General features: G+C 39.3%; 1 protein-coding gene across 4 annotated transcripts in view; it reads left to right on the forward strand.

Moving 5' to 3' along the window:
* Positions 1 to 943: 943 nt before the first annotated feature.
* LOC116261037 (uncharacterized) overlaps positions 944 to 21,370 on the forward strand; it is a 28,852-nt gene continuing 8,425 nt past the window's right edge. For 2 of the 4 annotated variants that reach the window (XR_004174232.2, XM_031639624.2), the window contains exons 1-8: positions 944 to 1,779; positions 2,678 to 3,404; positions 3,653 to 9,630; positions 11,426 to 12,939; positions 13,173 to 13,430; positions 15,432 to 15,652; positions 15,957 to 16,228; positions 17,329 to 20,341. Coding sequence is in view for 3 of the 4 variants with exons in the window: in XM_031639624.2 (XP_031495484.1) it covers positions 1,436 to 1,779; positions 2,678 to 3,404; positions 3,653 to 9,630; positions 11,426 to 12,939; positions 13,173 to 13,430; positions 15,432 to 15,652; positions 15,957 to 16,228; positions 17,329 to 20,341 (12,327 nt within the window). In the remaining variant the exon portion in view is untranslated. Of the gene's footprint in view, positions 1,780 to 2,677; positions 3,405 to 3,652; positions 9,631 to 11,425; positions 12,940 to 13,172; positions 13,431 to 15,431; positions 15,653 to 15,956; positions 16,229 to 17,328; positions 20,342 to 21,370 lie in introns of those variants that run through there. The other 2 variants (XM_031639625.2, XM_031639626.2) reach the window with 2 other exon arrangements.

Raw genomic sequence — 21,370 nt, forward strand, 5'->3', positions numbered from 1 at the left:
CATGAGAAAAACCATAGTTTCAGCACAAATAATCCAAATGTGGCCCCGAATAATGGACAACATGGTAGATAATCGGGAGCACTAATGCAAGTGTAAATTATCAATCTTGTCAAAATCGCCTATTTGTCCGCCTTGCGTTTAAAGTTAGTTTTTTTGGTTGGAACTTTGGCGCCCTTGAGCAAGATTCATGGCAATAAGTTAACCATTACTTTAATACAACTAATTTTTGCAAGGCATAATTCAAATATTTGTTTGTTATTTTGTTTGAAACAAAAAAATATAAAGAGGAATGAGATATGGTAGTTTTATCGGGATAATATTGAGATTGGAGGAGGAAGCTCCGAGTAAATCATGTTAAGTTTGTGGGAGGGCAAAAGTGGAGCTTCAAATCTGGACTAACTCATGCATGCGGGTTTGCTCATCCTCTTCTTGCTTTCAACAACATATGTCCCACTTAAAAATGAATATTTATTACACATGTATGGTAACCTCAATGGGCCATGTGTTTGGTTAATGGGGCCATCTTTGAACGGCAGTTGAGCTTTCATCGAAATTTCTTACCATTTCCATCAAACAGGTTAATATATTTTCCTCGAGGCAATTGTCTCGTTTTCATTTCAATTTTATTGGATGTCTAATTTACTTCACAACAGAGACATACATTTACATTTTCTCGATCTGACAAACTGGAGAAAGGAGGGCAAGTAGGAGCCATTGATTTTTTTGAAAAAACAAAGATTTTTTTAAAAATTAATAAATTCAGAAATTATTATTTAGTGGGTGGTAGACTCGGAGTCTCCGAAAGCAAAATCCCAACTCCGCCCCCGTATTTCGTCATTAAGAGATTGGAAGTCGCAAAGAGATAAAAGGGCGATAGCCGTAATGTCGGTGGTTGATGACGAAACAACCACGGGAGGGAGGGAGGGAGGGAGAGAGAGATTTTTTTCCTTTTTCTCTATCTTGTGATGGCCGATAAATTTCGCCGTTGGCGGGCTGTTGGACCCGTCCCTCGCTTCCCGTGCTCGTCGATCTCGGGTCTCCCTCTGGAGGGAATCGCCTCGGGAGACGACTCCCAGGACCTCTCGTATTCGGGATATTGGACGGTTGAAAGAAACGATTGGATGGTGGCGGAGGTAGACCGACAATTTGCCGCGAAATTTTCTGCATGTACGGAATCTTTCCCACGCGAGTCCTGCTCTAACGGCGACGAAAATTCTTTGATGATATCGTCTTTTGGGAAACTAGGGTTTGCTCGTTTTTCCTCAATGTGGTTCGTCGCGATCGATGACGATCTCTAGTGTTGTTTTCGGGATTTCGATGCCATCGGTTTTGCCGTAGACGGGAGAGAGATTTTATTTTCTCTTACGTGGATGCACGAGAGGTGGTTTGGTCAGGGCGCTGGGCCGATCGGATCCGCCGGAGGTGCGAAGGCGGGATGGACTCTCAAGGGAGCGGCTCGCTGTTCATGGAGGATTTCGGCCAGAAAGTCGACTTGACGCGAAGGATACGCGAGGTTCTGGTGAATTATCCTGAGGGGACGACCGTGCTGAAGGAGCTGGTCCAGAATGCGGACGACGCCGGCGCTACGAAGATATGCCTGTGTCTGGACCGCAGGGTGCATGGAATCGACTCATTGTTGTCGGAGAGTCTGGCGCAGTGGCAGGGCCCGGCGTTGCTTGCTTACAACGATTCAGTATTCTCAGAGGAGGATTTCGTGAGCATATCTCGGATAGGAGACAGCAAGAAGCAGGGGCAGGCATGGAAAACCGGGCGTTTCGGGTAAGTTCCTTCCTATGGTTGGGACAACTCTAGCTGGATGTAAAGTGATTTGGTTCTATAAGCAGCTTCACATACAGTAGTTATCGGTCGTTTCTGTACTGGGAAGTGGACAAGGCCTGACGTACACTTGCAATAGGGTAGTCAATATCTCGTCGTTGCTACTGATGTACACAGACGCAGCAGCAGTCGCCAATCGTCCTCCTTTTTGCAGTAGCCGCTGTTCTATTCTTCAAATTAAGTCATGGTCCTAAAAGTTTTAATGGGAAGGTTATAGTTACTGCAGTATATCTGGTGAAATGAATGTCATCTTCATCATCGAAGTTCAGTACACCAGTGAAATTCTTTTCGAACAACCTAAATGACAACTATAGCTCCTTGATTAGGATACTCGCTTGGAAGTGAGTAGTGCTTACGGGATCCATAACTAGGAAAATTAATCAAGCATCCTCAGTGGTAGATTAGCTGCTAAAAGAGTAGCGTAATTCTTTGATACCAATACCGTAATGCCACATCCTTTGAATATGATAGTTGATATGCTGCTAAAAGAGTAGCATTATTCTTTGATACCATAACGCTGCACCCTTTGAATATGATAGTTGATATGTCTTGGGACGTAATAGTTGTGGTTTTTGATGCCAAAACCTTTGTACATTTTGTTATGATCGTCAGTTTATCTTGGGTTGTGAGAGCAATTACTGGCCTTTTAATTTAGCATTGAGCATCTATTTTTGGTCAGGTGCATTGCTTTTCCGAATATTCCATAAAAAGTGTGATTTTTGGGATCTTCTCTATCATTATTCTGGTGCATTTCATATACATATTCATATTTTATCATGTTTGTTTTGTGTAAATTTAGCAAAATGGATGTTATGTCTTTATCTCTCTTTCTTTTTGGCAGGGTTGGCTTCAACTCAGTTTATCACCTCACAGATCTACCTTCTTTTGTGAGTGGGAAGTATGTGGTATTATTTGATCCGCAGGGGATACACCTTCCAAATGTCTCAGCTGCTAATCCAGGAAAACGTTTGGATTATGTTAGTTCCTCTGCTATTTCTCTTTACAGTGATCAGTTCTTACCGTATTGTGGTTTTGGCTGTGACATGCGGAGGCCTTTCAGTGGAACATTATTCCGTTTTCCTTTGAGAAGTGCTGATCAGGCAGCTACAAGTAAGCTCTCCAAGCAGGTGTATTCTGAAAATGACATCATTTCCATGTTTAATCAGTTCTATGATGAGGCTGTTTTTTCACTGCTTTTTCTTAAGAGTGTTACATCCATAGAAATGTATACTTGGGATGCTAATGCTATTAAACCACAGAAGCTATATTCATGCTTTATTCAATCACCGGCTAATGACATAGTTTTTCATCGTCAGGCAATTTTGAGATTGTCTAAGTCGGTAAAATCCTCAACTAACCAGATAGATTCCTTTTCGTTGAACTTTTCAAGAGAGAGACTTTGTGGAACTAGCCTGGAGAAGAGGACAGACACATTCTATATTGTAAATGCTATGGCATCTTCATCAAGCAGAATTGGCATCTTTGCAGCAAATGCAGCAAAAGAACATGGTCTACACCTTCTGCCCTGGGCAGCAGTTGCAGCATGTATTACAGATGGATTGGCTGAGGTGGGTTGGACTACCTTTTTTTAGCTGGAACTTCAAATTTATATATGTTTTCATGGTTGGTTGTTCCTGTTTCATGTTTAACATGTATTTTAATTTAAATTCTTCAGACAATTGTCAATCTTACAGTTCATTTATATCCTTGCGGTGTCAAATATGCTTTAAGGTTAAGCATACTTTGCCGTTCAAAGATGTTAAAATGTTATGGTTTGACCTCAACTAGAGCTTGACATCAAATCTACTTGTGTCAGGATGACTCTTTTAAAGATGGTCGTGCATTTTGTTTCTTGCCTTTACCAATAAGGACAGGATTGACAGTGCAAGTCAATGGTTATTTTGAACTTTCATCGAATCGGCGAAGTATTTGGTTTGGGGCTGACATGGATAGGGGTGGAAAACTTCGATCTGATTGGAATATGCTTTTACTGGAGGATGTTGTTTCTGTGGCTTTTAACGAGTTGCTGCTCTCTGTCAGGAAGTTTATGGGTCCTACACAGGCATATTATTCATTATGGCCATATGGTTCATTTGATGAACCATGGAATATTTTGGTGCAACAAATTTATAGGCACATTGTCAACTTGCCAGTTGTCTACTCTGGTGTTGAAGGTGGGAAGTGGATGTCCCTATCTGAAGCTTTTATTCATGACAGAGGCTTTGCTAAGAGCGAAGTGCTTTATGAGGCTCTCATTCTCCAGGGGATGCCAGTTGTTAGTTTGTCAAATTCCCTGGTTGACATGCTATTCAATTATGCTGCTGAGATTCATCAGCGTTTAGTTTCACCTAACACAGTACGCCACTTTCTTAAGCAGGCAATGTGCTTGACGGCATTACCTAGAGATTACAAGTTAGTCTTGCTGGAGTACTGTCTTGATGATCTGATTGATGCTGATGTTGGAAAGCTTGCTTGCGGGCTGCCATTGGTGCCTTTAGCAAGTGGAGAGTTTGGAATCTTTTCAGAGTCCAGCAGTATGCCATCTTATTTTATAGGTAATGATTTAGAATATGAGTTGCTTGCCCAAATTACTGATTTTCTGATCGACCGAAATATTCCGCTTGATCTCTTCAGTAGATTGTCCAATATTGCAAAAACTTCTGGGGCAAATGTTGGTTTGTTCAGTCCCAATTTTTTCCTTCATTTCTTGGACAGATTTATGCCTTATGAATGGAAATGCCAGGATATTGTCGTATTTGAACCGGAAAACAATGTAAGCCAGCCCAGTGCTTGCTGGTTTGTGATTTTTTGGCAGTATCTACGAGAACAATGTGATGACCTGTCGATCTTCCATGAGTGGCCAATATTTCCAGTGTTACCTAGACATTTATGCAGAGCTTCTGAAACGTCAAGATTGACAAATGCAGCAAATCTATCTGATACTTTGAAGAACATCCTAGTTACGATTGGGTGTAAAATACTAAACCCCGAGTACCAAATAGGGCATCCCCAATTGACTCTTTACATTCATGAAGCAAACGGTGCTGGCATTTTGGATGCAATTTTTGATGCAGTTACTTCAAGCTGTGAGGGCTTGCTGACAATATTTCAAAAATTTAGTCCAGCTGAGAAAGATGAACTTCGGCAATATCTTCTTGATCCAAAGTGGTACCTTGGATATGGAGTTTCAAAGTCTTACATCAACAAGTGTAGGATGATCCCAATGTATAGGGTTTACAGTGAAGGATCCACTGATCTTTGTGTATTTTCGGATCTGGAATGGTCTAGGAAGTTCCTACCACCCCTTGGTGTTGCTGACTGCCTTCTTGGTAATGAGTTCATTAAATGTTTGTCAAACAGTGAAGAAGACATCTTGTCTAGATATTATGGGATTCAACGTATGGAAAGAGCTTTATTTTACAAGCAAAAGGTGTTGACAAGGACTGCTGAACTGCTGCCTGAGGTTCGAGATTCTTTGATGCTCTCAATTTTGCAAGATCTGCCTCAACTTTGTGTGCAGGATCCATCTTTTAGAGAAACCTTGAGGAGCTTGGAATTTGTCCCAACACTAAGTGAAAATCTCAAGTGTCCTCAGGTGCTTTATGATCCACGCAATGAAGAGTTATATGCTCTTCTTGAAGATTCAGGCAGTTTTCCCTGTGGGAAATTTCAGGACCCTGAAGTGCTAGACATGCTTCAGAGTTTGGGCCTGCAAACGTCTGTATCTCTTGATGCAGTTGTTGAAAGTGCCCGCCAGATTGAATTGTTGATGCATGCTGATCCTATGAAAGCATATTCAAGGGGCAAGGTGCTTCTTTCATACCTAGAGGTAAATGCGAACAAATGGTTACTTAATAATAGTCCACTGTTACTCAACAAAATGCTTTCAAAGGTTGCAATGACATTCAAGTCTGCTTCCACCTCTCAAGAAACTAATTTGGCAAAATTTTGGAATGACCTCAGGATGATAAGCTGGTGCCCTGTTATGGCTAGTCCTCCTTATGCAGCCTTGCCATGGCCTAGTGCAACTTCAACAGTTGCTCCACCCAAGCTGGTCCGCTTACAAGAAGACATGTGGCTTGTTTCAGCAAGCATGCGTATATTAGATGGAGGATGCTCCTCAACTTCATTATCTGTTGGTCTCGGTTGGTCATGTCCTCCTGGGGGAAACATAATTGCAGCCCAACTACTTGAACTGGGAAAGAACAATGAGAACGTGACTGATCAGATTCTTCGACAGGAACTGGCATTAGCAATGCCAAAAATATATGCAATATTGATGGCCATGATTGGCAAGGATGAGATGGATATTGTGAGAGCCATCCTTGAAGGGAGTCGTTGGATATGGGTGGGAGATGGGTTTGCAACAGTTGACGAAGTAGTTTTAAGTGGTCCTTTCCATCTGGCACCTTATGTACGTGTTATTCCTATTGATTTGGCTGTCTTTAGGGACTTCTTTTTGGAGCTAGGAATAAGGGAAACATTGAAGCCTGCTGATTATTCTAATATACTTTCTAAAATGGCCACAAGAAATGCTGGAAAGCCACTGAACCAACAAGAGCTCAGAGTGGCACTTATGGTTGTGCAACATCTTGCAGAGATTCAATTTCAGGATCAGAACCTTCTGACCTATTTACCCAATGTGTCATCAAGATTAATGCTTGCAAGTGAGCTGGTGTACAATGATGCTCCTTGGTTACTTGACAGTGAAAATGGTTCACTTGAGGAAGATTCAATGGCCTTAACTGCAAAATCAAAGCTTTACAAATTTGTGCATAACAGCATATCCAATGATGTTGCTGGGAGATTTGGCGTGCGGTCTCTCCGTAGGCTGCTACTTGCAGAAAGTGCAGATTCAATGAACTTGGGTTTGTCTGATGTAGCTGAAGCTTTTGGACAGCATGAGGCCTTGACAACTAGGCTTAAACATATACTTGAAATGTATGCAGATGGGCCTGGTATCTTGTTTGAGCTTGTGCAGAATGCAGATGATGCAGGAGCTTCAGAAGTGGTGTTTCTCCTAGATAGAACTCAATATGGAACTTCATCAATTTTGTCTCCCGAAATGGCGGATTGGCAGGGCCCGGCTCTTTATTGTTTTAATGATTCTGTCTTTAGTCCACAAGACCTTCATGCAATTTCACGAATTGGTCAAGACAGTAAATTTGAAAAGCCTTTTACAATTGGAAGATTTGGGCTTGGATTCAACTGTGTTTATCATTTTACTGACATCCCTGGATTTGTGTCTGGAGAAAACATTGTCATTTTTGACCCTCATGCATGTAATTTACCTGGAATTTCCCCTGCAAACCCAGGGTTGAGAATAAAGTTTGTAGGGCGAACTATCTTAGAACAGTTTCCTGACCAGTTTTCTCCATTTTTGCATTTTGGATGTGACTTGAAGCATCCCTTTCCAGGGACCCTCTTTCGATTTCCTCTAAGAAATAAAAATGCTGCTTCCCGTAGCCATATAAAGAAAGAAAGCTACTCACCAGAGGACGTCTGCTCACTCTTTTCATCGTTTACTGAAGCTGTTGTCGAGACATTACTTTTCCTTCGAAATGTGAAAACTATATCAATATTTGTGAAGGATGGCCTCAGCCATGAAATGTTACCTGTTCATCGTGTTTCCAGGCACAACATCCAACAATCTAGCAAACCCCAGTCAATAGACCCATTGCTTGACTTTATCCATGGAAAACAGCAGAATAGTTTGGACAAAGTCCAGTTCTATGAAAAGTTGAGTAAAGTTGTAGACATAGATTTGCCTTGGTACTGTGAGAAGGTCGTACTAAACGAGCAAACTCCTTCTGGTGACAAATTGCATTTCTGGATAAAAAGTGAATGTTTAGGTGGTGGACATGCTAAGGTTTTATCTGTGACTTCAGAAAACAGATCTCTTAATTTCATTCCATGGGCAAGTGTTGCTGCATATCTTCATTCATGTGACAGAAGTGCGCTGGAAGATTGGCTGGGCACTGAAAGAGAAATCAATGGCAACCTTCTGCACCAATTTCAGTTGCCAGCAACTTCACTTCAGAGATTAAGCAAGTTTGAAGGCCGTGCTTTTTGCTTTCTCCCACTGCCCATAAGCACTGGTCTCCCAGTTCATATTAACTCATACTTTGAGTTGTCATCAAACAGAAGGGACATTTGGTTTGGTAATGACATGACAGGGTGTGGAAAAGTTCGATCTGATTGGAATATTTCCCTTCTTGAAGATGTTGCTGCTCCTGCCTATGGATACTTGCTTGCAGAAATTGCAAAAGAGATAGGCCCCTGTGACTTGTATTTTTCATTTTGGCCCACAGAAGTAGGACCTGAGCCATGGGCATCCATGGTGAGGAAATTCTATTCATGCATCACAGGTCTGCAGCTCCATATCCTATATAGCAAAGTGAGAGGTGGCCAATGGGTATCAGCAAAACAGGCTGTTTTTCCTGATTATACTTTTTCTGAGACAGTTGAACTTTCAGAAGTGCTCTCAGAAGCAGGTTTACCTTTGGTTAGTGTGTCTCAGCAGCTTGTGGAGCATTTCATGAGATCATGCCCAGGGTTGCATTTTCTTACACCTCAACTGTTAAGGACCTTGTTGATTCGACGTAAACGTGGATTTAAAAACCATGATGCAATGATCTTGACCTTAAAATACTGCTTGAGTGATATACAAGAACCAATTGTTTCTGACAAGTTGTATGGGTTACCGTTGCTTCCACTTGCAACTGGTCAATTTGCAGTTTTCACTAAGCGTGGACAAGGTGAAAAAATTTTTGTTACCACTCAAAACGAGTATGACCTTCTCAAGGACTTTGTACCTCATCTTTTAGTGGATCTTAGCATTTCAGAGGAGATATTTAGAAAGCTGCAATCAATAGCACAAGCTGGAGATTCAAGCCTTTCCTCACTGACATGCTATTTACTTGAGGAGCTTTTGATTAAGGTCCTACCAGCGGGGTGGAAACAAACAAAACAGGTAGTTTGGAACCCAGGACATCAAGGACACCCAAGTGTGGATTGGATGGGATTGTTGTGGACCTATTTAAAGTTGTCGTGTAATGACCTTTCAATATTTGCTCCATGGCCCATCTTGCCTACTGGGAATGGCTACCTTTTTCAAATTGTTAAAGATTCAAATGTTATAAAGGATGATGGGTGGAGTGAGAACATGTATTCATTGTTGCAGAAGGTGGGTTGTATATTTTTGAGGTCTGACTTGGGGATAGATCACCCTCAGCTGTCAGACTTTGTGCAAGATGCGTCTGCATCTGGTGTTTTAAATGCTTTTCTTGCAATTTGTGGTGAGGTACACAAGGTTGAGGAACTTCTTGGTAGTGCATTGGATGGGGAAAGACGTGAACTTCGAAGTTTTCTGTTGCAGTCAAAGTGGTTTCAAGGAGATCAAATGAAACCACTTCACATTGATCTAATCAAGTCTCTTCCTATCTTTGAAACATATAGGAGTAGAAACTTTGTCAGCTTGCAGAATCCTGTTAAATGGCTGAGGCCAGAAGGTTTGCATGAGGATCTTATGGATGACAACTTCATTCGTTCAGAATCTGATAGGGAAAAGGCTATTCTGAAAAGTTATCTGTATGTCAAGGAACCATCAAAAATTGAGTTTTATCAAGACAACCTGTTGAATCGTATGTCAGATTTCATCTTGCATCCGAATATCCTCTCAACAATTCTGCATGATATAAATCTTTTTATTACAGAAGATTCTGATAGTACACTTTTACTTTCAGAAATCCCTTTCGTTCTCACAGCTAACGGTTCTTGGCAACCTCCTTCTAGGTTTGGTCTTTCTATCCATGTCTCTCTTGTTATCATTAGTATATCTTAGAATATGGTTTCATGTTTTCCAGATTTGTTCACCTTCGATGTTACATTAGCAAACCAAATTGTAGTGGATGGATCCACACAATCTGCTAGTCATCTCACTGATGTATTTATGCATGATATTCAACAATATTCACAACATGCAAAATGCGTATATGAAATCATGCCTATACTTCAGCAGTAACAATTAACTCATGATGCAATTTTAGGTACAATGTGCTGCAGTGGCTCTTACTTGGATCATTGTTATATGTTTATCTTGATTTCCAACAGGTTACTAATCTTTTTCTATTTTTATTCTATTTACTTTCTAGAAAGTAGAAACCAACTCAGATAGATTAATTGAACTTAGGGTTGTCAGTGGGCCCATTTATTAGTAACTGACTAGTGACTTTGAGAGAAAAGAGGATGAGAGAACTTGATTGTCACTGACCAACTAACAATGCCTTCGGTTCCTCATCCTCTGCCTTCAAGTTGTGCAATAAGAGTGATGGCTTTCCTTATACGCATGCACATAAAAAAAAAAGAGAAATAGACCCACTAACGATGCCTTCAGTTCCTGATCATCTGCCGTCAAGTTGTGAAACAGGAGTAATAAAGCTCCTTGTTTGATTTATAGTTTTATACAGACAGACAACCAGTGACATCAGCTGGAAATACATGTCTTCAAGCTTTCAGCAAAGGAATTGGGTTCTACTACGAGACAGTGGGGATGGGCACTTGGAGGGTTGATGGCAGGAAAGCTGATGGTGGAGATGCTTGTGTAAATGTAGAAATATATTTTGTGGAATAGCATTAAAACATTGGTTCTAGGATGGAAGTTAGATTAGTTAATATATAGTTGAATTTGAAGTTAGATTTACAGGAAACTGTCAAAGTATATTCATTGCTTAGGCAAAAGTAGAGGTCTACAAATGCAACATATGGCGGCAGTGAACATTAATGAAATTAAATATATGGTGAATACCTTTTTATATATTTAAATGATGATAGAATCAGGATGTGACTGGGAAGAACCTGAAAACGCCTCCAAAAACTGAGTTACTTTTCACATACAAATGGAAAAAGAGAAAGCATTAAAGGTGGTTGGCCATGTGTTGTGGATTGAATATCTGACCAGACTTTGACTTCAAAGAAACTGCCAAGCTTTTAAATCAGAGTGCACTGCAAAGCTCATGGAGTGGTGATAGACTGATGCTAAAGAAGTGAGTAAAGCATTTTTAATGATCAGTTAGATTTATACTAAGATGAGGTCATGCATAAAGTAGTGACAACTGTGTCAACCAAGTCTCAGTCATTTGGATTGTCGAAATGTGTAGCTGAGATCCTCAACAAATGGGAGTCTTTCTTTTCTTTTTTAGGGCATTTCACCATCTCATAAATGGAGCTCATATTCTGACCTTTTTTTTTGCTTGGGCCATCTCATCCACACATCTCCGTGCATCCAATAATGAATATATATATATATATATATATATGAAAATTTTCATGCATGACAAAATAGTAACCTTTTCATGCATTAGCACTTGAAACAAACCTTTGTTTGTGAAAGCTACTGATTGAAGGCTTATTTGCTAATGTTTGGTTTCCTTACAGGTTATTATCCATGTATCACTGATGCACTGTATATTTTTTAACATTTTCTTTGTCCAGTCATAGGTACATTGTTATAAGTTTTAACCTACCTATGCACTTATGGATGTTAGCTGAATTCTTGTGTATACCTTTACCCATATTTTTCTACCTGCAGGCTGTATGATCCACGAGTACCTGGTTTACTGAAGTTATTGAATAAAGAAACTTTCTTTCCTTCAGAGGAATTTTTGAAGGCGAACGCTCTTGATACTTTGGTTAGTTTTGGGCTTCAGACATGCTTGAGCTTTAAAGGGTTGCTTGATTGTGCCAGGTCAGTGTCTATTTGTAACCCAGAGGATATTGAAGCACTGCATGGTGGAAAAAGATTGCTCGCTTGTTTGGATGCTGTTGCTTTTGAACTTGAAAAAACTAAAGAAAATAAAGGTATCAACAAACTTCATGATCCAATTTCTCTGCATGAGACTGAACAATTAACTACAACAGAGGATGTTTCTCCTGGGAAAGTATATGAAGCTCCACCAAGTGGGTTGGATTTGGATATTCAAACTTGCCTACACAGTATGGTCTATGACCAATCAGAACAGGAATTTTGGTCCGAATTACTTGAGATTTCTTGGTGTCCTGTTTATATTAATCCGCCAGTGGAAGGATTACCTTGGTCTGCTTGCAGCACCCGAGTTGCACCACCGAATTTGGTGAGGCCCAAGTCACAGATGTGGCTGGTTTCATTCACTACTCGAATTCTAGATGGCGAATGCTTTTCAGAGTACCTTCAAGAAAAAGTTGGTTGGTCCAAAGTGCCGGATATTAGTGTTTTGTCCTTTCAGTTGGTGGAAATATCAAAGTCCTATTGTCAAGCAAAAATGCAGTCTGATGGTAGAAGACAGATTCCTGATGCTTTATTACAGGAGCAGATCCCAACTCTTTACTCAAAGTTACAGGAGTATGTTGGAAAAGATGATTTTGAAGTCTTAAAATCTGCTTTGGATGGAGTCCCATGGGTTTGGATTGGTGACAACTTTGTTTTGCCTAATGCTCTGGCATTTGACTCGCCAGTGAAATATCATCCTTACTTATATGCTGTACCCTCTGAATTGTCTAGATTTAGGGTTCTGCTTTCCAACTTAGGTGTGAAGGACTCCTTTGATCTTTTAGACTATGTTCAAGTTTTGCAAAGAGTGCAATGTGATATGAATGGTTCACCGTTATCAGCTGAATGTTTAAGCTTCGTCCATCGTGTCCTTGAAGCTGTAGCAGATTTTTATGCAGATAAATCATCTCCTGATGCACTGGTGACTTCACTATTGGTGCCTGACTCTAATGGAGTTCTGACACGTGCAGCAGATCTAGTCTACAATGATGCTCCCTGGATGGATAAAATCGCTCTCGAGGCTAAAAAGTTGGTACATCCAACTATCAGCAATGATCTAGCAGGCCATCTTGGACTGCAGTCCCTTCGGTTTATGTCTTTGGTTAATGAAAATATGACGAGACATTTACCATGTATGGATTATGGAAAGGTACATGAATTGCTGGAACTGTATGGGGATGATAAATTTTTGATATTTGATTTGCTAGAGTTGGCTGATTGCTGCAAAGCGACAAAGCTGCATGTGATATTTGACAAACGTGATCATCCCAGGCTGTCCCTTTTACAACATAATCTAGGTCAGAATAATCTTCACGCTCTCTGTCAATTAATGTTACTTTATTTCTTGACTACTTGTCTAGGTGCAGTTTTTACACACTTAAAACATTATCCTGTGCAGCATGTCATTGGCACTTACTTTATGTCTTGAGTATTTGTTTAACTGCAATTGTTTACACACTTAATTATCTTGTGCAGCATGTCATTGGCTTGAGAACCAGAAGTGTAGACTAACTATTGGTTAATGTATCAGGTGAATTTCAAGGGCCTGCTGTGACTGTTGTCCTGGAAGGGGTGACATTGAGTATGCAAGAAGTATGCAACCTCCATCTTCTTCCTCCTTGGAAGCTTCAAGGAACCACACTTACTTATGGTTTGGGGCTCCTTAGTTGTTATTGGATAAGCAATCTCCAAGTCATTACTTCTGGTGGTGCTTTGTACATGTTTGATCCTCACGGTTCAGTTCTCAGTCCAAGTCAGACTTCGTCTGGGAAAATGTATTCTTTGTTTGGTACGCAATTGAGTTCCCTTCTTTTGTATTTAGTTGCTACAAGGATGAAATGGATGTGTTAGACAAACACGCTACACATGCATCAGTTATTTAATGCTTGGCATAATTTGGAAATCTCCCCCTTATATGCATCAATCTAAATTTTAAGTTACCTTGTGTAATGCAAGCATGTTTATATGGAGCTACAAAACTTTTTAATGAGATGTTAAATGCAACAAGTGTAACAAACTAAACTAAATAGGAAATTGACTGAAGGACAATTATATATGCCGACCTTGGATTTAATTCTTCTATTGATACAACAGATATAGCTAGGATCACCACGGCATAACAAGAGGGCAAAGGGAAAAACACTTCCTTATGTTTGGGTAAATCAACTAGTGAACCGATCCAGTTAGACTTCACATATTGTTCATCATGAAATTTATTCATGTCTGCTTTTGATTTTTGAATTGTTGATGAGATGTGCATATGTCTGGCTGAGACTTTTGATTAATGTGTCAGTAAAAATTTTGCAATTTAGAAGTTCAAGTGAATTTTTCTTGCTTTTACATGTGGTTTTCTAGATATCTCCACAATTTTTACTCTGATCTGTATATCTACCAAGATTTTCAGTTCAGATGTCTCCAAAACTTTCGTTTTAATCAAATATGTTTAGATAGTTACCAGTTGGAACTGGTATTATGCTAGTTTGCTGAGTCAAGTACCATAAACTGTTGGAGCTGAATCTGTCTTAGACACTTTTCAGCTAAATTTTCAAGCTTTGGTATATTATTTGAGATTAACACATGCTTTCAATAATCAACTTTATGTCTTTATCATTTTTGTATTTGAAGAAAAACTGTGTTTTTTGGTTTATGTTTATTTGTAAGAACGAGGAATCTTTAATTTATTTTCATACTAAAATATAGGTTTTTGTTTAAGTTGGATATGACATGAAAACAAATAGTAATTGAGGTAGTAAACACAAGCAATGAATGCATCTTCCAGGAATCATATATATTATTCACTTTTTGTTTAGTAATAGTTCACGTTCTGTTCACTTCCTGTTCATCTTTATTTTGGCATACATCTAATTTAGTGGGTTGTGAGTCTTTTGAGTCTTTGTTTCATGCTTTAGAAGCTGGATCACATTGATGTGCTAGTCAAGCTGCTGAACCTATGTTCAATAGTTCATTAATGTGGGTGCTACTGCAGCTTGGGTGCATAAAGTTATGTGGTGCACAAACACAAAGTATACTTTCATATACATGAATAAAGACATTATATATGTTGATGTATTCATTTAATGGACATACCTTATGGGCTATGTATCTGGTCAAGTGGTGTTGATATTGGTGTTGCATACCTGATTTAGATATGCTGGATATGTAGGAATATCCATACTGCGGGATACGAGTGTAAGACAGCATACTAACCAGTCTATTATTGATGAGTTAAGGTAATCCAGGATATTACAAAGGGCTTAGTCAGCAATGATTGGTGAGTCCATCTACTAGCTACTTGTGGGTTCATCAAAGATGTCATGCTACCCAAAAATTCATTTTCTTGTTAATCATTTCCTCTGTTGCCTTACAAGAACTCACTCCATAGATACCTCTGATCTTAGGTATCCTTGAACCCTTGATGACTGGTAAGGATCTTCTCAAATGTTCAACATCCTAACTTTCCTTGTCTTACTCAAAAGCTACCAGGCAACATGATAGTAACCAGAAAACAGATTTGTTCTCATGCACATGCATTCTTATAATGCAGTTATTTCTCTAAGGTTCGTGTGCGATCTTTTTAGTGGCATCCGCCGAACAATCTGAATGGGGTTTCAACTGAAAATGGTGGTGCAATTGTCTGAATTATATTTGAATACATTTCAAACCCTCAATCCCTCTGTGCAGTTTTTGGGATGTCTTCTGCTGATCTTATTATGCCACTTCTGTGTATCTAGAAACTTTTTAGTAGAAGTAGTTGATTATTTCAAATATACATGATCAAACAATCATGCAGGAACTAATCTGATGGAGAGGTTCCGAGATCAATTTCAGCCAATGTTCATCAATGAGAAACTTTCATGTTCAGCGGCAGATTCAACTATTATTCGCATGCCCTTGTCATTGCAATGCATGTCAGAAGGTCTTGAGTCTGGTTCTAAGCGGATAATGGGCATCTTTGAGAATTTCATTGCTCATGCGTCATCATCTCTGTTATTCTTAAAGTCGGTTCTTGAGGTATTTCTATTCTGCTGCTATTGTAATTTTTTTTCTTATTGAGGCTGGTGAATGTGCATCTTCTCTCAGTCAACTTGCTATGTGATAGTTTGACATGGAGCTGCTGCTGCTGATCTCTTGGGATTATTAATTAATTTCATTTTCTTGCACACTTGGAAATGATGCGCTCCTCTTGGATACACCATTTGGATATTTTGTGGATAAAGACTAATTCTGTTATCTACTACATTATGCTTGATATTGTTGACTTTTTCTCATGTTTCCAGCACATTCTGATTTCAATGTTATCATCTATTGACTTCAGGTCTCATTATCAACATGGGAAGAGCCAAATTCGCAGCCATGCCAAGATTTTTCTGTTCATATTGATCCGTCATCTTCTGTATTGAGGAATCCTTTTCCAGAAAAGAAATGGAGAAAGTTTCAAATATCTAGGTTGTTTAATAGCTCAAGCCCTGCAACAAAGCTATACACCATAGATGTACATGTTTCTCATGGTGGTAATGAAGTAACTAAGAAATGGTTGGTAGTGCTTAGCCTTGGTTCTGGACAAACAAGAAATATGGCATTAGACAGGTATATTTACAATTGAAGCTAATGCATTTGTAACATGGATTGGAAACTCATGCTCTGATTTTTTTTTTTTTTATGTAAATAAGGTTGTGCCATTACATTTTTTGTGGTGTTAGACAAAAAGCATGCTCCTTATTGCCCTTCACAACAATGAAATAAAATATTATGTATATATATGATAAGTTAATTATGTTATCAATGATTTAGTATTCCCTTGGATAAACAATGTTACAACCAGCAGTTTCCAGGGAAAGATCCTTCATGACAAACTCCCATATGACGTGGGTGGATGGATCCATGCTACTTACTATGGTTTATTAGGACTTAGGAGTCATACTGAAAGAGCCAAAAGGACATACTACAGAGTGGTTGTAGTTGAGACTGCAGTTGCCTAAGTAATTTATGTTTTGATAACCAATTGCAAAATAAATATCTTTCAGCAATAATTGTCTTTTCAATTTTGGATGTGGGTTTGAATTGGATTTCCTTGTCATGTCTTCCCACCATTTTAGTGTGAAACAATTTCTTGGGAAAATTCTATATGTATTGAGTTTGGGTGTATTTGTGAATCTGTGTAATGAGAGTCCGACATTATCATCGGTGCAATACGGTGCCCTCTAATGTTTTAAGAGAGCGCTTGAAATTCAAGGCCTCTAAGCTTGAGAGTTTCTTACTTTTTGCAAACCATTACATCACGGGTTTTCATAATTTCTTCAGAGTCTCGCTGTTTTTTTTGTCTATTCACTAGCAGTGGCTATGAGTAAAAAGAAAATGCAGGAAAACTGCATTCTTGAGTAGTAAATATATTATGGAAAGACAAAGATTTTGGGTGCAAGATGGGAAAACACATGAATCTTGGTGGAGCCTATCAATAAATGTGACTTGGCTATTGATCAAAGTTCAAACCATTGGAATAGGGCAAGGACTTGCATACTTCTTTCAAATTTATTGCTTTATCTCAAGAATCTTTTTTACAAAAGACCTGCAATAAACTTATTTCTATTAACTAAGCTACAAATGTTCTACTTTGGAACCTCCACAAACTTGTTGTTGTCATTTGTTATTTATACTGCAGCTTTCTAATTCCTTATAATGGTTGTCAGGCGTTATCTGTCATACAACTTAACACCAGTTGCTGGCATAGCAGCACTTATATCTGAGAATGGACAGCCTGCTTCTGTACATACATCCAGCTGCATTTTGTCTCCTCTACCCCTTTCTGGCTCTATAAATATGCCAGTGACTGCTGTTGGTTATTTCCTTGTGTGCCATAATAGTGGACGGCATCTCTTCAGATCTCAAGATGGTCCTGCTTTGACTTTCTCACAATTAGATATGGGGAACCAGTTGATAGTTTCATGGAACAAAGAACTGATGTCTTGTGTCCGTGACTCCTATGTTGAAATGATTCTAGAATTTCAAAGGCTTAAAAGGGATCCTTTGACTTCCCTTATGGATTCAGGGTCAGCTCATGCTGTGAGTTTGGTTTTGCATGCTTATGCAGAACGTGTCTACTCATTCTGGCCAAGGTCATGGATTGGTGTTTCCTCTTGTAAGGGATCAGAAACTGCTAACTTGAAATCACTCAAAGCACCTGATGCAGTCTGGCGTTGCTTAATTGAACAAGTGATATCACCTTTTTATGCACGCCTTGTTGCTCAGCCGGTTTGGCAACTTTATAGTGGAGGCTTTGTCAAAGCTGAAGAAGGTATGTTTCTGTCACAGCCAGAGAGTGGTCTAACTGACCCTTTCTCCTTAACTACAATATATAGCTTCATCAAGGAGCATTATCCTGTGTTTTCTGTACCTTCGGATTTGGTCCGAGAGATTCAATCTGTTGGCATTTCAGTGAAAGAAATCAAACCCAAGATGGTCAGAGATCTGCTGAAAGCTTCCTCCATCTCTACTATACGATCTGTTGAAACATATATTGATGTCCTTGACTATTCTGTATGTGATATTAAGCTGGACTTACCTAGTTCCTCTGATGCTGAAGCATCTCGAGAGCGAAATACACTGCAACAGATGAATATGGAGCAGCTACCAGGAACTAGCAATTCAAATAGAGATGTTAATGCTCCCAGGTGGAGTACAAGCATGTCAACGTCTCATTATACAGTTACTCGGAGAGCTAGTGGTTCTGACGATGCATTAGACATGGTAACAAGTCTTGGAAAAGCGTTGCTTGATTTTGGTAGAGGAGTTGTTGAAGACATTGGCAGGTCAGGCACTTTTTCAGTGGAACGAGAGGGTATACCACCAGTAGCTGCTGAGCTGAAGGGGTTGCCATTTCCCACTGCAACAAGGCATCTGGTGAAGTTAGGTGCTTCTGAACTATGGATTGGGAACAAGGATCAGCTACAATTGATGTTTCCATTAGCTGGGAAATTCATCCATCCACAGTGCCTTGAACGAAAAACATTGGCATCATTTTTCTGTGAAAAAATCATCCAAAGATGTTTAAAACTCCAGGTTTTCTCCCCTCTTCTTTTATCAAGTCATTTAAGGTTAATTTTTGGGGATCCATGGGTTAAGTATGTTATGGATACATGTAAAGATCCTTGGGTTATCTGGGGAGGAACTACAGAACCGACAACCTGGGGTCCATCATGTGATTGGATACAGCTTTTCTGGAGAAATTTTAGTGGATCTCCTGATGACCTTTTACTTTTTTCTGATTGGCCTCTCATCCCTTCATTTTTGTCTAAACCAGTTCTATGTCGGGTCAAGGATAATCAAATGGTGTTTATACCGCCCATAACTCAACCGCCTTCTGTCGATGTGAACTCAAACCATTCTACTGAAGGGAATGATATACCGGATAATCCTGTTGCAGTTTCTTCTGAAGGTGTAAATGTGGAAAGTTACATCATATCATTTGAAGAGATTAAATCTAGATATCCTTGGCTATTGCCGCTGATGAATCGCTGTGGTATACCTGTATATGATATGGCATTTTTTAACTGTGGTGCACCAAGCTGTTGCTTTCCAAAGCTTGGTCAGTCACTGGGCAAAACAGTTGCTTCCAAGTTGGTAATTGCAAAAGACGCTGGTTACTTGTTGCAACCAGTTTCTCTTGCTGATGTTGACAAAGATGAACTCTTCTCCCTCTTTTCATTCGATTTCACTCCTCATGGCTCTTCATACAGCAGAGAAGAACTGGATTTGTTGAAGATTCTCCCCATGTTTAAGACAGTTACTGGTACATATGTGGACTTGCTTGCACAGGAACAATGTATTGTATCATCTGGTGCCTTTTTTCAACCTTATGATGTGAGATGCCTTTCCCAGTCGATAGCTTCAAGCGGGAAACACTTTCTATCTGCACTTGGTGTACTGGAGTTGCATAATCGGGATATCTTGGTGAAGTTTGCACTACCTGGATTTGAAAATAAGACTGAGCATGATCAGGAATATATTTTGATGTATATTTATTTAAATTGGGGTGACCTTCAATCTGATACTGAAATACTTGATGCTTTGAAAGAGACTAAGTTTGTTCAAAGTGCTGAGGAAAATGCAACAGAACTATTCAAACCCAAGGAATTGCTTGATCCTAGTGACCCTTTGCTGAAGTCTGTTTTTGCTGGAGAAAGAAATAAGTTCCCTGGTGAAAAGTTTGCTGCGGATGGTTGGCTTCGTATTTTGAAGAAGACAGGCCTTCAGACAGTGCCTCAAGCTGATGTGATGCTTGAGTGTGCGAGGAAAGTGGAATTCTTAGGCAGCAAACTTTCAAAAACTGTTGAAGATCCTTTTATGCTTGATTCTGAGCTTTCCAAAAGTGATGTTACACTAGAAATATGGTCTTTGGCTGGGTCTGTGGTGGAAGCTATCTTGAAACACTTTCCTGTGCTATATGGGAATAATTTCTGCAGTTTACTCAGTAACATTGCGTTTGTGCCTGCTGAGATGGGTTTGCCAAGCATTGATGGGAAAAATGGTGGCAAAAAAGTCCTTTCTTCTTATAACAATGCAATTCTATTGAGAGACTGGCCTCTAGCATGGAGTTGCAAACCTATAATTTCCAGGCGAAGTTATCTTCCACCAGAGTTCTCCTGGGGAGCATTACACCTAAGAAGCCCCCCTACATTTTCAACAGTCCTGAGGCATCTACAGGTAATTTGCACAACCACATATATTGTACGGTGCAAGCCCTACCAAGATGCATTTACATTATGACCACATGCTAAAAGAAAGACGAAAAAGAAAGAGAAAATTGTAAAAATAGAGAAGAGAACCAGAATCATGGCTCACAACCACGATAGCCCTTTCTAGTGTATCATAATAGTCACAATGTGTATAAACTCATGAAGGACAAATAAATTTCACAAGTGATACAATGTACACAAAATAATCAAGGAGGCTTTCTCATATCCCTAAAGCATTAGAAACAATGCTAGACTACAAACAAGAGAGGTCTCTTATTTATAAGACATGAAAGCTAAGTCACACGTATGGTGGCGCACCCGCACCCATACCCGCATGGGTGCGGGTGCTGGTGCAGCTCAACATGGCGTCAAATGAGTTTTGGCCGAGTTTTCATTGATATATCAATTCAAGGTAACCTTGATAAAAAAAATTAAAAATATAAACAAATAAAATTACTTATATAACAAATAACACACACACACACACATATATATATATATATATATATATATATATATATATATATATATGTTCTAACCGCACCCGCACCTAATTTTTTTTGGAACTTGCCTCATTCCCACCGGCATCCGCACCCCGCACCCATGTGACATAGCATGAAAGCCAACTAGTAGCGATTACGAGTGCCAAAGAGCTGGTCGGCTAGCTGTGTTGGATACTCCCAATGGCTAGCCCCAAAGCATTTTGGTTGATTACAGAGGAATGGAAAAAGAAAAAAAAAACAAAAAAGTAGAAAATCATAAAAGGAATATGTGCATGTGAGAAAATATCAGTGAACATATAGATGCATGTATGTATGCATCTATGCACACATATACACATATATGTAGTTATATATATATATATATATTTATAGTTTGATAATTATTATCTTTAGCAATTTAATAATATAGTAAGTATTTCAGGTTTTGGAACTTTGGAAGCAACAGTGAGGAAGACATTCTTGCATTGTATATAGTTGGATAATCGTTTATCTTT

Source organism: Nymphaea colorata, chromosome 9, assembly GCF_008831285.2.
Source record: "Nymphaea colorata isolate Beijing-Zhang1983 chromosome 9, ASM883128v2, whole genome shotgun sequence".
Taxonomy (NCBI): domain Eukaryota; kingdom Viridiplantae; phylum Streptophyta; class Magnoliopsida; order Nymphaeales; family Nymphaeaceae; genus Nymphaea; species Nymphaea colorata.